This window comes from Talpa occidentalis, unplaced genomic scaffold, assembly GCF_014898055.3.
Source record: "Talpa occidentalis isolate TD23 unplaced genomic scaffold, MPIMG_talOcc4v2.1 talOcc4.4, whole genome shotgun sequence".
Taxonomy (NCBI): domain Eukaryota; kingdom Metazoa; phylum Chordata; class Mammalia; order Eulipotyphla; family Talpidae; genus Talpa; species Talpa occidentalis.
The window spans coordinates 114,644,918-114,660,666 of record NW_023604295.1 but is presented as its reverse complement, the minus strand read 5'-3'; the positions used below and the strand labels follow the sequence as shown (position 1 = coordinate 114,660,666).

Sequence of the window (15,749 nt, the reverse complement as noted above, 5' to 3'; positions counted from 1 at the left end):
TGTCCTCCAAAGTAGCCCTGTTACTACCTCTCATACTCCCAAGTTTACCACACAATAAGTTACTTTCCATTTGGAAAATGCTTGCTCATCTTCCTCAAGCCCTTTAAAGTTTCTCAGGTCACACTGATTTTGTACAATCCTGTGCTTTCAGTACATTGACAGCTAATTCATTTGCCTTCAGTTTATAAACTAAATGTAAGGTGGGATAAAACTCTTTAGGTGGCTGAAAGCTTATGCGAAAGAATGAAACATTAACTGATCAATGTTAGGAAAAGAGTATCCTAACTCGTTCCCAGCTAGGAAAATAAAACTGACTCGAGAATATTCCCCTGTAAAAGCAAAGTGCTTCAGGGCCTCCCCGGTGGCGCAGCGGTAGAGCGCTGGGTTGCGCAGCAGCTGCCCGCGGCCTCTGCAGCTCTGGTTCGATCCCCGGCTGCTCCCTGGCCACCGGAGGAGGGTCCCACATGGCGCGCAGACCTCTCCTGCCACCCGCTGCTCCCCTCAGCAGTGTGCTTCGGTCCCTCTGCCTGCTCTGCTCCCCGCTCTGGCTCTGGTGAATTCTCTCACCCTCCCGCGCTTCTGACTGTACCCAGTGCATGTATAAACAAAACAAACAAACAAATAAATAAAAACATGCCTCTATTTTAAAAAAAAAAAAAAAGCAAAGTGCTTCACAGAGTATGTTCTAAACATCACCCCATTTCAAGTGGTGAATGTTTTAAAGCCTTATTACCAGATGTTCAGTTTCCCAGGACATTTTCCTCACAAAAATGTTTTTCCGTAATTTATAGTTATAGATGACAGAAAAGATCAGCTGAATTGAAGGTCCACTGAGAACAATAGTATTGGTCCTATACAATAGAAAGGGGGAAAAAGTCCCTGGTAGAAAAATTACTATACAACTTTGGTGGAGTCCCTCTTATCTGACCTGATGCAGGAAATCAATGTGTATAGTGTCACTGACCACTAGGCTTCTCTGAACTTGATTCAGATTCTACTTCAGTTTCTTCTGTAGTTTCTGAAGCTTGTAATGCAGGGTTTTGCGGTCTGGTGAAAGATTTCCAGGCCATTCGTAGTGAACCTAGCAAGTTGTTCTTAAGGTCCATACTCATTCTAGTCAATCCCTCTCTCAGTTCTGAAAAATATATTAATAAAGAACACTGAATGGTTTATATAGTTCAGAGTCCAACCAAGCATAACAAAGGAAATGTGGTCCAGTAAGTTTGCACAAACCAGAAGATCTAGAATTATCAGGTTCTGTACTAAGACTTACCTAAGTGCATCCGCTTCCTGCCTTTATGATGTGGGATCAGCATTGGCTCAAATTCCACTTTTGGGACAATCATTGGCTCAATCCTATAGGCCACAGGATCAAACTGTATAGGAAATACAGTAACTACACTTAACTCTGCTGAAGAAAGTCAAATAATCTGAGGAACTATATATTGGGCAAGAACAATTAAATGGTCAAATAAAAACATACAGTTTTCTGTATCAATACTGTTGTAAGTTGTCTCATTACTACAGAATAGTACCAGAAAAGCAACCAAACACAACAGAAAAGCATATGCTCTTTACCAATAAGCCCTAATATTCAGGTAGAACCACAAGAGCTGTCCAATGCTTACTGGATGATAAATATTGAAGAAACCTTTGCATGTTGGAAATTTGTAATTGGGATCTATTCTTTTTAGTCCTCGGACGGTAAGGAACATTCCAATGGGAGATCCAAAAGCAAAGAATATTTCTGGTTTATAGATGAGCCGGGGGTATTTTACTGACACCTTGGAAAGGGGAAATTAATAAGAAAAGTTACCTCTGTTCCTACCATACCAATGTAAGCAATAAAATGACCAAAGAAAATTAGCATTGTTACCTGCCCAATGCCAACGTCCAAATACTCATCGTTTCCAGTATCACCAGCACCACTGCTGAATTCCAATTCTTTGGGGATGTTAGACCCATTTGCTCCTAAAGCTGACTGTAGGGTTGGTCTATTAACACCCTGAAGAATAAAAAATAATTCTGTAGAGCTACTATGCAGTAAAAATACCTAAAGGATTATATCGTTTTCTACTGGTTTCAAAGGATGCTTGGAAAATTTCTGAAATGAGTAAATCTAGGAAGAATCACTGATGAAAACAAAAATTGCTTTGAATTATGAACTGACATCCCTATATAGTCTAAAATGATAAAGCTGGTCACAGTCATTTGGGCAGCAGATTATCGAGAGAGAAACTAGCAGAGCACCATGGGAAGGAATACTGAGGGGTGCTGAGGAGTTCAATAAAGTGCGATGCCTTTCTAATAAAAGCAAGTAGTATCTGGGTACAGAATATTATGCAAATACTAGGCCAAGAACTGGACCTTCATAACTAAGCACCCTGCCAATAAAAAGTTGAAAAATAACTACTAACATGGAAAGTAAGTCACTGGCCAAAATAACTGAATGCAGAAGAATTATTACAGGGGGCCTCCCTGGTGGCCTAGGGATTAATTCTCAGTGTACCAACCTGAAGGCCTGAGTTCCACCAGCCAGGGAGCTAACACACATGCCACAGCAGACCTCTCCTGCTTTGCCAGTTCCTCCCCTCAGTAGTGTACTGCATTAGATCTGCCTGTTTGCTCCCAACTCTGTCTCTGGTGAATCCTCTAAATGCCCCCCCACACCCGCTGCACCTCTGGCCTGCACCCCAGTTCTACACAAAAATAAAATCTTTAAAAAATAAAAACTATTGGGCCTCCCCTGGTGGCACAGCAGTTGCGCACTGGGCTGCAAGGCTGCCCGCAGCCTCTGCAGCGCCGGTTCGTCCCCCGGCCGCTGGCGAGCGTCCCACAAAAAAATAAATAAAAATAAAAAATAAAATAAAAACTATTATAATATGGATAAGCCTTGAGCATGCTAAATGGAAGCCAGTCACAAAAGGGTACATACTGTATGATTCTATTTGTATGAAATGTCCAGAATAAAAAAACCTCATGAGGAATGGGAAGTGACTGCTAATAGGTATGGGGCTTCTTTTGGGGGGGTGATGGAAGTGCTCAGGAGTTATAGTGGCAATGGTTACATAATTCTCAATATACTAAAACCCACTGAATTGTATAATTCAAAAGGGCAAATTTTATAGTATGTGAATTATAGTTCAATAAGCAGTTATAAAACAAAACAATAGAAAGGTTTGAGTCCAGAGTAGATTTTTGATGCTAATAAACATTTTTAAGGATACTGATAGAGAAAATTTTTCATTTCTAAAAAAAGAGCCACAGGCCAATTTAAAATGCTGTTTAGCTCCACAGATTAAGCATCTCACAGAACATTAGAATACAAGGATACCAAAAATTGTTTACTCCTATAAGCTATATTAATACATACCATTGAATTTTTTCTGGTCCTAAAGTAGTTTAATATCTTCTTTCTTGGTCCTAAGGGAATTCCCATTTCCTGAAGATCTTTGTCTGAACATAAAACCTAAGTATAGAAAACCAATCACACCTTTCTTATTTCTAGGCAAATAAAATCAATTAAGTGTCTTTTTTTCTGAGAGGAATAAGACCCATGCATCTGTTATTCTTTATATACTAGGGCTCTAGTTTTTTTTATATATATATAAAATTAATAACTTTAAGAAGGATAGGGTATTTTATTCATTAAAAAAAGCCTAAAAAAAGAAAAAAAAAGTATCAGCACTACAGTGTCAATGTTAATGGGATATTGATAATATTACTGGGGGAAAAACTATAGTAGTGGATATCTAATTTCACAACAAAAAACTCTTTGATTTCCATACTCATGTCACAATCTTGAGAAATATTTTATCCCTACTTATGGATGCAAGCAATAAGAACGTATAGCAAACACAGTACTAAACAGACTAATAAGATCTCAGTTTAGTATTAGGCATCTGATTAGGGAAACATCCCTTAACCCTCCCAGACTAGCTAGGTTAGTGTTACATTCCTGTACTACTTGTACTCTTACTTAGAACTTACCACAATTATAATTATGTGTTTGATTATTTATGTGTCTTTTTCACTAACATATAAACACCATGAAGTTAGGGACCATATTTGTCTAATTCACCAGTCTATCTTCAGGGTGCATCAACTATGTTATCTATCTGTGAAATGAAAGAATCACAAACCTGAAAAATAGCACAACAAAAGTAGCAAAACCAGGCCTCCCTGGTGGCACAAAGGGTTAGGACACAACCAATGAAGCTGTCTGCTGTCTGCAGCCTCCACAGCACAAGTTCGATCCCCAGCCAGACAGGGAGCTACCCACATGGCGCAGCAGAGCTCTCCTGGCTCACCCGCTGCTCCCCTCAGCAGTATACTTCGGTCAATCTGCCTGTTCTGTTCCCCACTCGGTCTCTGGTGAATCCTCTCACACACACCCACCCCCACGCTTCTGGCCTATACCCTAGCTCTTGTATGCATAAATAAATCATACTTTAAAAAGAAAAAGTGGCAAAAACAAATATCAACAGCTGTGCTTTTAAAAATAAAAGCTGGATTAGTTGGCAGTAATTTACTCTTGCTCATGTTTTCTCAGCTGTGGTGTTGCACTGTATTTGTTCTATCATTGTACATATATAAATATGGCTCCTCTGAACTTTGCATTCCCACAAAGCAAAGGTCACTTGGTATGATTTAAAAAAAGACACATAAATAATGCTAAACAACATTACTAATGATAACAAAGTATGGCTAAAATGCTTCCAAAGTGCAGGTGTTTAGTAAGCAGTATGATGAAGATAATAAAGATACTGAAAATGAAGTAGTTTTAAAAGATTACTTTTACCAGTGCTTCCTTATCTACTTTCTCCTTCTCAAAGATACTAAAGAATTCAGAGAGTTGAAGTTTCTTCAGATCTTCTTCTAGTGTAGATATGTCTCCTTGATCCATAACAATATTTGTTGAATCCTTAAAAATCAAATTGTAAAGATCATAGCCCCTCATTTCGCTTAAATGTTCCCTTATTAATACTATTTTGCAATAAATTACTATATGATTTCCACAGATATATCTTAATTTTAAATTATAATTTACACAAAATGAAGGTGGTTGATCTCAAGTTTTTGCAACTTCAGTTGAAAGTTAATGTTTTTAAATAAATGAATGGATGATTCAGAGTATGATAATTTTTCATCATCATTAACAAAACATTTACTGACTGTATTAAGCAAACTGTTTAAGAGAAAGAACCTAAGACAAAACCCTGTGCTGGAAGAAATCACAATGCAACACAAGAAATAGGACACTTACAAAAAAACAGAAAAAAATACAAGGTAGTATATACTAAATACTAAATCAGTACTATAGACAAATGTTCACAGGACTTTGTTTTACTGAAACATGCTAAAATACCAAGTCCTCTCATTCCTTTCAAACAGAATTTCTAAAAATTTTATCAATTTGCATCTGATTTATTCTTCATCTTATATGCAAACTCCATTTCAACTTCATGGTTCTATAATTCTAATAGAATTCTAGTAATGTGTATAGACAAAGTGCAAGTCTGTAATAGAAAATAACATACCTACAGTTATTTTAGAATGTGGCAAATATTTGTAGAAGCACATTACTATCTTGCTTCTATCATTCAAGAATAACAAATAATTACAATGAAATGTAATGAAAGGAAAATAAATGCAATTAATGTTATAAGTAAACTAAGCTGAAAACAAAATGTACATCTGAAATCCAAAAATCCTTACTAATAAATACTACAAGAAAACCTATCTGAACATCTAAATTACCTTTTCATTGTCAATATCCCACAAAGAATCTTTCTGATTTGTTAGGATATCAAACAATATAAGCGAACCTATAAGTAAAATAGAAGAAAGGGACAATTTCTAAGCATTAGCGCTAAATAGCTACTTATATACAAATAATGTCAATTACCCATGGAGTAACTTCTATGAGGCAGAGAGTCCTTTCCAATCTACCACCACCCTTCCAACCCTTCACAAATTCTTTATCAGAGATCAGTTCTAGACTTCTAAAACTAATACTGAGAGAAGGCACTGTGCTTTAATAAATGTCCTTAAAATGTGTCCTCCCAGGTCACAGAGAATTCATTTGTTACCTAAACTATGACCAGCAATGGATACACCCCCTTTGAAATCAGGGTTCCTCTGCAGAAAAAGTGTATATATTCTGTTCATTTCAGAAGCAACTGTGTCCACAATAGTCTGACAGTAGGTGGGGCTATTGTAGAAGAAGACATCCAGAATTGTGTCATTGGTGAAGTGCCTTAGGCGGTTAATGCTGGGCAGGGTTATTCGCTGCAGATCTCTGAAAAAAGGAAAGCTATTTTAAGCAGAAACTCTAAATACATTTCATAATTCCAATAAGTAATTATCCACCTTAGCCTTCAAGCTTAGATTTAGACATTTATAAATACAAGAAAGAATTATCAAGTTACAGGAAATTGAGGACAGAGAGATATGTTTAATAATGCCGAAGGGATATTAATCAGCAAAATTCAGAGTGCAGGAAACTCTACAAGGCAAACAACCCAATTTTCTCAATATATAAATTGCCAAAAAAACAAAATTAGAAAGGTAATCAAGAGATTAAGAGACCTTGTAATACATAGCCCTTATTTGGATCTGTTTAAAATTCCAGTGTATGTTTAAAATCCCAGTGCGTATGTTTATATATACATATATATCATGACATTTATCAAACAATTGGGAATTTGAATACTGACTATACTATATAGTTGCTGACATTAATTTTTTTAGGTGTGATAATGGTGTATGTTTATGTAATTTTAAGTCCCTTAAGATATACAAACTGAAACATTTACAGATGATATGATGTCTAAGACTTAGTATGTTTTAGACATACTATTTTTTTATTCAAAAATAATATGGTAGAAAGATGGGTAGTAGACATATGTTTGAAGATATGGCTGGGGCAGAACTGGCTATGTGCTGATGTCAGCTGGGTAATCACAGTAAGTACTAAGATTCATTATATATATATTTTTATGTGTAAAATTCTATATAATGAAATATTTTTTAAAAAAGACAAGATACAAAGGGGATTTTCTTAGGATTCTCAACATAAGGTTTTTGATAACAAGTCAAATGATAAACCAATCAACTCCCTCTTAACTCAGAATGTCTAAAAGCTGAAAAGGTGTCAAAGACAAACAGACTCATATCTCACACAGGAAAATTCTGCTGATGTAGTCTAAAGTAGCATTCAGTTAAAGCTTTTTCAAAATTCCCATAACTTTTACCTCAAAGATTCAACATCTTTTGGAGTATTTGACACATGGAATATGCTCAAATCATAGGGTATTAAGAATGGAGAGATGGGGCCTCCCCGGTGGCGCAGCGGTTGAGGGCTGGGCTGCGAAGCTGCCCTGCAGCCTCTGAAGCACTGGTTCAATGCCCAGCTGACGGTGAGGGTCCCAGATGGCGCGCAGACCTCTCCTGCCACGCCCACTGCTCCCTTCAGCAGTGTGTACTTTGTCAGTCTGCCTGCTCTGCTCCCTGCTCTGGCTCTGGTGAATTCTCTCACCCTCCTGCGCTTCTGACTATACCCAGTGCTTACATAAAATAAATAAATAAATCTTTAAAAAAAAAAAAAAAAAAAAAAAAAAAAAAAAAAGAATGGAGAGATGCAGAATCAGGAAAGGCATTTCTAAGACCAGCCTGGAAATAATGCTATTTCCTCTCTTCCAGAGAAGCATCTTCTAGTTTTATCCTACAACTATGTTACGAACATCCTTTCTGAAGAGCCAATAGCTGAAAATCCTTAATACAAGGCAAACTTCTCTAGAGGACATTACATAAAATTTACAAACAAAACTACTGGATTTTATAACTTAAAAGTAATAACTTAGAAGTCACTGTACCATTAACCTCAAGTTACTCATGCTAACAATTTAATGTTTCAGAATTTCTTTTTTTTTTTTTTTTAAGTCAAGCACTTTTTTAAAAAAAAATTTTTTTTTTTAAGATTTATTTATACAAGCACTGGGTACAGTCAGAAGCACAGGAGGGTGAGAGAATTCACCAGAGCCAGAGCAGGGAACAGAACAGGCAGACTAATGAAATACACTGCTGAGGGGAGCAGCAGGTGAGGCAGAAGAGGTCTGTTGCACCATGTGAGACCCTCCCTGCGGCCGGGGATTGAATGGCGCTGCAGAGGCTGCCGGCAGCTTCGCAGCCCAGCACTCAACCACTGCGCCACCAGGGAAGACCCTCTGAATTTCTTTTTATCCCCAAACTTGGACAAATAATATCTAAATATGAAGTAAATACAAAAGGAACTAAATACTTTGTACATCTTAAGGTCCAAATTGGCTTTTGACATCTGAGGATATAAATGTTTACACATTCTAGGAAAAAAAATCAATGTTTACCCTTTATGTTTTTAACGTTTATCTATAGTGTTAAAGACAAAGTGAAGATGTTACTTTAAATACTAATGTGCGAGTAAAATATATAAGAACATACAGCTCTTTATTCCTAATCCTGGCTAATTAAGTCAAGGGAGAGGTCAGCATTTAATAATGTATATCTATGAGATAAAGAAGTAAAAAAGCCTAATGTTAAAAAAAATTTTAAATCTACAATCCACTATAACAGAAATGTCCCTAAGCATTTCAAAGATCAGCAAACATTACAATCACAATTAACAACTCAAAGATATAAGACATTACTCACACATCTACACCAGTAGAATGTAAAGGACTATGCCAGTTGACTGGAAGAAATTCTACCCTTCCAATCTGCTGATTTTCTTGAGCTTTCTTAAAATGTGTCTGCAGCAGGTTCAAGGAAACACTGCGAAAATCATTAACTGAAAAAGAAAATTAACTTATGCATCAACCATGAAGTCACAATCAGAATGCAACAGATCACGTATTTATACTCTAGATTTTCTTTGAAACCATATAGACTTGAATCAAAAATAGCTAAGTGGTATTCAGGAAAAATTATCAGTGCATATAGGAAAAGACATTCCTTTAACATAGAACTTGCTTTCACCATTGAAAAGATTTCATCAAAAGAAAACTTCAAAAATTCTGTGTTAGAATTTTTCATTTCAATTTGAAAAAAAACCTCGTAATTATGTTATTAGACATTGCAATCAGACTTTTACCCTACCTTTCTGCTTCTTATAACCACTAACCAACATTTCAGATTTAAAAAAAAATACACTGCTGATTGAAGTTTATATTACATCAGTCTCAATCCTCTAGAGGGCTTATACCTTTTAGTAGGGTAAGACTCCCAATTTGGGACAATCAGACTTTGGCTACTATCACGTTTCAAAAGATGCTATCTTTCAAAATCAAGTTATATTAATGACTTAATATGCCAATTAAAATATCAAAACATTTATCACAGCATACATTACAAAAGTGATGAAAAGTTTTGTTATTCATTTAAATTATATCATCTTTAAAGGTCCATTTAGATTTGGAATGGTCAGAAACAGGGCCATCATATCATAAAACAATTTTATAAGAATGAAAGGCTCTCAGTGAAGCAAGTCAGAAGGAAAAAGAAAAATATCAGATGATTTTACTTATAGCAGGAATATAGGGGGACCCAATACGACATCGGTGTAAAAAAACAGTAACAATACAAAACACAACAAAGCAAAAACAGACAATTATAAATCAGAGACATACTGCAAGGGAGGAGAAGGGAGAGGGATCGGAGGGAGGGAGGGAGAAGCACAGGAGACTGAGGTGATAGTGCACGGGTGCACTGGTGAAGGAAATTCTATGGGGACTACACCTTAGGGGGTGGAGAGAAGCAAATATTGCTTAAAAATGAACAATGATGTAAAAAATAAAAAAATTTTAAAAAATTAAAGAATGAAAGGCTTATCCACTGAAGAATTATTAGTTTAGAGTTTTACACTACTAACCTAAGGAATTTACTTTAGGTCTAAGCTCAGAAGCTTTAGTACCCCACCACCTGTCTTTAGTTCTCCCAATCTTATGCAGTTAAGACAACAAAGACAATGCTTTATCTCAGCTCACAGAAGCACTAATAGTCCCTGTAAATGATTTAATCACAGGTACTTTGCAAACCTACCACACTGTACAATGCTTCGAAAACGGAGATCACAAGCTGGTCCAATCCCATGCACTACAAAAACCAAGTGATCTATTTGTAAAGGTTCCCCTATAAATGAAATTAAAAAGAAAAACTTACTCTATGTTACTAGTCATGTATTCTAAAATCAAACATTTACAATGAACAGGTTATAGGATGATCAAGTGAAAATATGAGCTTTAACTAAAGGACACAAAATTGTTCTCTACTTAACTACTTAGTAAAAATATAGTGATCTTACTATTTGCAATTTATGTTGAAATTTTTAATTTTTATGTTGAATATTTAACTGCAATCTTACAGAAAATATGAAGGAATAAACGCTGATGTACTTTTTATACAGATTGAATACTTTAACATTTACCATATTTGCTTTACTGTTTATTTCTCTATCTGTATGTATATACACACATTTATTTTTCTGAACCACTTGGGAGCAGACTGTATGCATCATCAGATTGCCCATATATATATTTTTTTTTAACCTTTTAATATTTTAATGTGTATTTCCTAAGACTATTCTCTACATAATCATAATGTGTTATCAAATTCAGACAACTTTACATTGATAAAATATTTTTATCTAATATTCATTTTTATCATTATACCAATAATGTCTGGTATGTAGTAGAAACACATTATATTAAACTCATTTTTTTAATTTGTATTAAGTCTAAGATAAATTCCAAGAAACAAGCCATCGCCTTTATAAAATAAAAGGAATCTTATAATCAAGTTAAGTGTATAATAAAATCAACGATAAATAACCCAAGCTAGACAGCAACCAGTAACTATCAAGATCCTACTGAAAAATTAGTTTTCTTTAGTTGAAAATCTTCAAGGAGTTACCAGAAATAAATTTCTAATCAAGCAGAGAGAATCACATGTCTTAAAATTAGGACTAAATCAATTCATCTGTACTTAGTGACTTCCTGATTACTACCATATGTAATTAGCAACTCTAAAAGGTATTAAGATTCTTAGTAGATGATGTGATCCTAATCTTAATTTAGAAAAATCTATGTAGCTGAAGATTTTTAAACCTTGATAGAATCCAAATCCACCAAAAAAAGGTAACCATTTAAGTCATAAGTAAATAACTATATAAGAAGATAAGAAAAAAAGATTAACATTACCACAGTGAATGTCAACAGAGATGTTTTCAACCCCTCTCTTCACTGTTCTTGGTCGACCCTGTTCAGTGGGTGTTGAACCCCAATCATCAGCGCCTGCCACTGGCTGGTAATGTACCATAAGCTTAAATACAAAAGAGGACAACAAAAAAGATATTCCATATTAAAGTCATCTCTATTTATACATTTTTTTAAAAAAGATTTATTTATTCAAGCATACAAGAACTGGGGTACAGGCCAGATGTGCAGGAGGGTGAGAGTATTCACCAGAGACAGAGCGGGGAACAGAACAGGTAGACTGACTGAAATACACTGCTGAGGGGAGCATTGGGCGAGACTGGAGAGGTCTGCCATGCCATGTGGGATTCTTGCCGGCTGGCTGGGATTGAACCAGCGCTGCAGAGGCTGTGGACAGCTACACAGAGCTGTGCTCAACTGCCTGCACCACCTAGGGAAGGCCCTCTATTTATACATTCTGAAGAGTGGGAACATATCTTTGAAAACATAATATATAGTTAAATCTCAACCGGAGTTTTGATATGCATCTCCTAAGCTTGAAATAAAACCCCTGGAAATATGTTATACTACTGATAATATAGTACACTTTAAATCTTGCAATTTTGTCAATTATACCTCAGCAAAAGTAAAGTAAATCGGGTTAACAACTTTCAATGATCCCCTACACGTGGATGATATTCCCACATAATGTGTGACTTTCTTAATCTATAGTGGCATAATTTTCTTTAAAAAAAAAAAGCCAACAAAACTTTAGTATAAGCTGAACAAGGTAAATAGTAGTGGCTACAAGTTTTAAGTTGCATAGTTGTGAAGGTAACACAAAAATTTCCAAAGGTTATCCTAAGTAGAATCCTTAGGAAAAAGAAATCATTTATCATTAGCAATGCAATTAACCTTTAACTCCACATAGAGATAGGCTTTAATTTCCTCTACCTTTGGATTGTGTAATATAATAATTTCTCTGTTGGGAGACTCCAGTTTCTTTTTCCATTCATCCAGAGTTACAGCAAGCATGTAAGTTTCCTTAAAAGTAAACATATTTCATTACATTTATTAATACATCTTAAAACTGAACTTACAAGAATACTGCTAAACAATTACAGTAAGATATCCTACTCTAGTTTATCAAATTTATTTTTAAATTACTTTAAAATTACAAAAAAAAGTATAGCACAAGAACAAAAATCACTACTTCTATCATTTAAAGAAAATGCCGTTCATATTTTGATTTTTTTTCAATAAGAATAATGCATGTATATTTTCCATAAAATTAGATATATTATCAGACAATTCTTTCTCTGGATTTATGAATTTACTTTTAAGTTATTTTAAAATAACAGTAATAAGGATAAGAAAAAAAATCACTCCTAATTCCATCATGTAAAGTAGTAACAATCATATTTTTGAAATATTCCTTTCAGCAGTGATTAATGTCTTACTTCAGCTTGAAGAAATTTCAGATTGTTTTCAGAGCAAAAACTAAAAAGCGAATAGCCAATCCTTTGGTTATAGTTTAAGTATTAACACTAGTGGGGGAGGATATGTTAATATAAGGTCATAAGTTCCCTTATTTTAAAATTTGAAAGTAAAACTATTTTATTCTGAAACTAACTTGAAAAAGAAATGCTATAAACTGATGCAGACAGACTTAAACTCTATCTAGAAATTTCACAAAGTCACAAGAAGAAGAAAAGATTATTAAATAACAGAAAGGAAAAAATGATGAGTAGAAAGCAGTCAGAGGAATACCTCTAATACTTGGCTGAAGTTCTCTGAATAGGGAACATATTTATTATCTTTGTCTCCTTTGTAAAACCAGGTACATCGTCTCACTTCTGAAGCTAGCTCATCCCAATATACAGCATACCGCATCCTCTCCCCCAAATGAACATCATATCTGCCTCCATCAGTGGGGACAATTTTCCCATTACAATCTTTCCCTATCAAGGATTAGAAAAGGGAAAAAGTGCATTTATCAAAATACACCTCCCAAAATATAATTCTGAATTATATTATAAATAATGTTATGAAACACATGAAGTTTCTACTTGAATAAACATTTAGCAAGATGAAATTTAATAAATATATCTTTTAACACTGACAACTTTATGAACTATCAAAATCATTCATGGTTTTAACAAAACAAAAATACCCAAACATTATTTTGTTCTTTTTCTGAGGAGTGAAACAGTATACCTTAAAAACAAAAACAAAAAGTATATAAGAAAAGTCAGTAAGTAAATTAATGATGATTATCATGATGATACAGTAACTAGCATCATTCTTATTTCATAAAAGAAAAAAAATGAGTGACAAGTTAAAAAATGCATTCATTTGCAATGTGACACCAACCCACACACACACACACATTCTCATTCTCTCATTTTCTTTCTTTCTCTCTCTCCAATGAAACAAGCTAGAACATAATACCAAATAACTACACAGAAATTACAATGGGTACTTTTTTCTTGAGTATTAAATATTTGTTGGGTAGTAATGCAGAGTTTTTCTATATAAAAACCCTAGGTGATAACTAGGGGGGAAAAACCTAGCAATTTTTTAATAGCACTCACTATAAAAACAATGACAGTTTGAGAGAGATAACAGTAAGCCTTTGTCTATTACAAGTAATCATTTTCACCCTACCAGAGCCATATGCCTCTTCCAGCTGCTGTGAATCTTCAGAGTTGAAAGGAATCCATGTCTCCTTAGAATCAATTATCTTACAATAAAACCAATGAGGAGAAACTGGTTCGTACAAACTGCCAGCATCCATGTCTACTAGCTCAAAGGAACTACATGAATTTGGTGATGGGGATGGATCGGACTGGGACAACTGCTCCTGGTGTGATTCCACTGATGACATTTCGCTCTCTAAAAGATAAAAGAAAACTTTAAGAAAAAATTATTTTCCTTCAATTAAGAATGTAACTGCACTTCTGCCCTCGACCTAGACCATTCTGCCTTTAAGTCCTAAATCACACCCCAGTCATTAAAGGTCTATTTATAACTTAAAAAAAAGAAGAAGAAATGTAACTGCTGACACAAACACATCCAAAACTGGCCATTTTAAGGAGTCATTTCTGCAAAAACAAACAAAAAAGTCTATGGGGGCTACATACTTTAAAAATAACATGAACAGCTGGACGTGGAGGGAAGCTCTTTAAACAAAATACTTCTTATAGTGAGGCCAATCTCCCAATTCTCTCAGAAAACTGTATGGTTTTCACCAGTTTGTTTAAAAAAAAAAAAAAACCCAGAATCACAAGATTCACATGGTCAAAAACTTGATTATAACAAAATATCCCAATCTAAGTCTACCTTCAATGTAAAAAATTTACTTCAGCAAAGTCAGTTTGCCATGTTTAATAACACCTGGGTTTAGGCTCCAGGCCTCTATCATTCCACATGAACATGACGATTGGCATCTTAAAATACTGAAAAGACTCGCGACTTAAGACCCAGTCCCTCGGACTGATGCTGGAGTGAGCTTAGGAAGGGGCCACAGTACCGATTCCGAGAACGCGAGCCCTCGCTCGGGGCCACCGCGCGCACGCGCGCCGCGACGCTCCAGCTCAGGTGCGAGGTAACAGGTGACCTCAAATGCCTCTTTCCCCAGAGGCGACTAGACCTCTGCGTTTCTACCCCCTCTACACTCAGACCCCCCGGCAGCGACCCACACCGCTGCCACTGACAACGCTCACGCTCCTCTGAGGAGAGTGAGCAGCAGCCCCGGTACCCCCGCCCCTACAGCCGAGTGGAAACACCTGGCCTCCGCAGCGCGCGCTCGGGCTCTCGGCCGCGTTCCACTTTTTCTGGCACAAATCTACCTGGGTCAGCCTGGCGCGTCCCTTCACCCCACGACCCCCTGGGCCTCCTGCAGTCCAGATAAGAGACCAGAAACTACGGTCCTGTCTCCTCCTCCTACGGTCCTGTCTCCTCCTCCTCAGCCCTCACAGAAGAGCGGCGCTCCCCGGGGCAACAAGGTGACTCGCCGGCGTCTCGAGGCGCAGGGACCTCAATTCCTTTGGGGGCTCAACACAAGGGGCCCGGGCTCCTTCCCCAGGACCGCGCTCGCCCTCATCCCCCCGGTGCCAGCCCGGCCAACAGCTCCCACCCTCCCCTTCCCTGCCTCGACACCGCGTCCTCCCCGCCGGCATCGCCGCGCCGCGGTGCCCCCCCCCGCCCCGCCCCGCCCCGCCCCGCCCCGCGTCCGAGCTCACCTGGCAGGCCCGCCGCCTCTCACGCTCCCCGGCCCTCGCTGAGGGGAGCACGACATGACCCAGCGGCGGCCTTTTCCTCCAGCCCGGGCGGGGCGGGGCGGGGCGGGGCGGCGCCTGTGGCTCCGCGGGGCCCGGGCCCGACGCCGGGCTCCAGCGCGCTCCCAGCGGGCGAGTAGCGGGCCGGGCGGCGCAGGGCGAAGGGGAGGCGACTGGGCGCCGGGCGTGAAGCGACGGGTGCAGCGAGCAGGGCCCCGGGGGAAACCGGCGGAAGTGTCGC

General features: G+C 37.4%; 1 protein-coding gene across 4 annotated transcripts in view; it reads right to left on the bottom strand.

Moving 5' to 3' along the window:
* The window catches only part of DDHD2 (DDHD domain containing 2), a 22,714-nt gene extending 6,965 nt beyond the window's left edge, over nucleotides 1-15,749 (bottom strand). For 2 of the 4 annotated variants that reach the window (XM_037526059.2, XM_054700880.1), the window contains exons 1-15: nucleotides 15,473-15,574; nucleotides 13,896-14,123; nucleotides 12,999-13,189; nucleotides 12,183-12,272; nucleotides 11,235-11,355; nucleotides 10,078-10,167; nucleotides 8,692-8,827; nucleotides 6,093-6,301; nucleotides 5,761-5,828; nucleotides 4,796-4,924; nucleotides 3,374-3,469; nucleotides 1,877-2,005; nucleotides 1,629-1,784; nucleotides 1,274-1,376; nucleotides 965-1,135 (exon numbers count right to left, since the gene is read on the bottom strand). In XM_037526059.2, coding sequence (XP_037381956.1) covers nucleotides 965-1,135; nucleotides 1,274-1,376; nucleotides 1,629-1,784; nucleotides 1,877-2,005; nucleotides 3,374-3,469; nucleotides 4,796-4,924; nucleotides 5,761-5,828; nucleotides 6,093-6,301; nucleotides 8,692-8,827; nucleotides 10,078-10,167; nucleotides 11,235-11,355; nucleotides 12,183-12,272; nucleotides 12,999-13,189; nucleotides 13,896-14,115 — 1,909 coding nt within the window. In that variant the 5' untranslated portion in view covers nucleotides 14,116-14,123; nucleotides 15,473-15,574. Of the gene's footprint in view, nucleotides 1-964; nucleotides 1,136-1,273; nucleotides 1,377-1,628; nucleotides 1,785-1,876; nucleotides 2,006-3,373; nucleotides 3,470-4,795; nucleotides 4,925-5,760; nucleotides 5,829-6,092; nucleotides 6,302-8,691; nucleotides 8,828-10,077; nucleotides 10,168-11,234; nucleotides 11,356-12,182; nucleotides 12,273-12,998; nucleotides 13,190-13,895; nucleotides 14,124-15,472 lie in introns of all 4 variants that reach the window. The other 2 variants (XM_037526057.2, XM_037526058.2) reach the window with 2 other exon arrangements.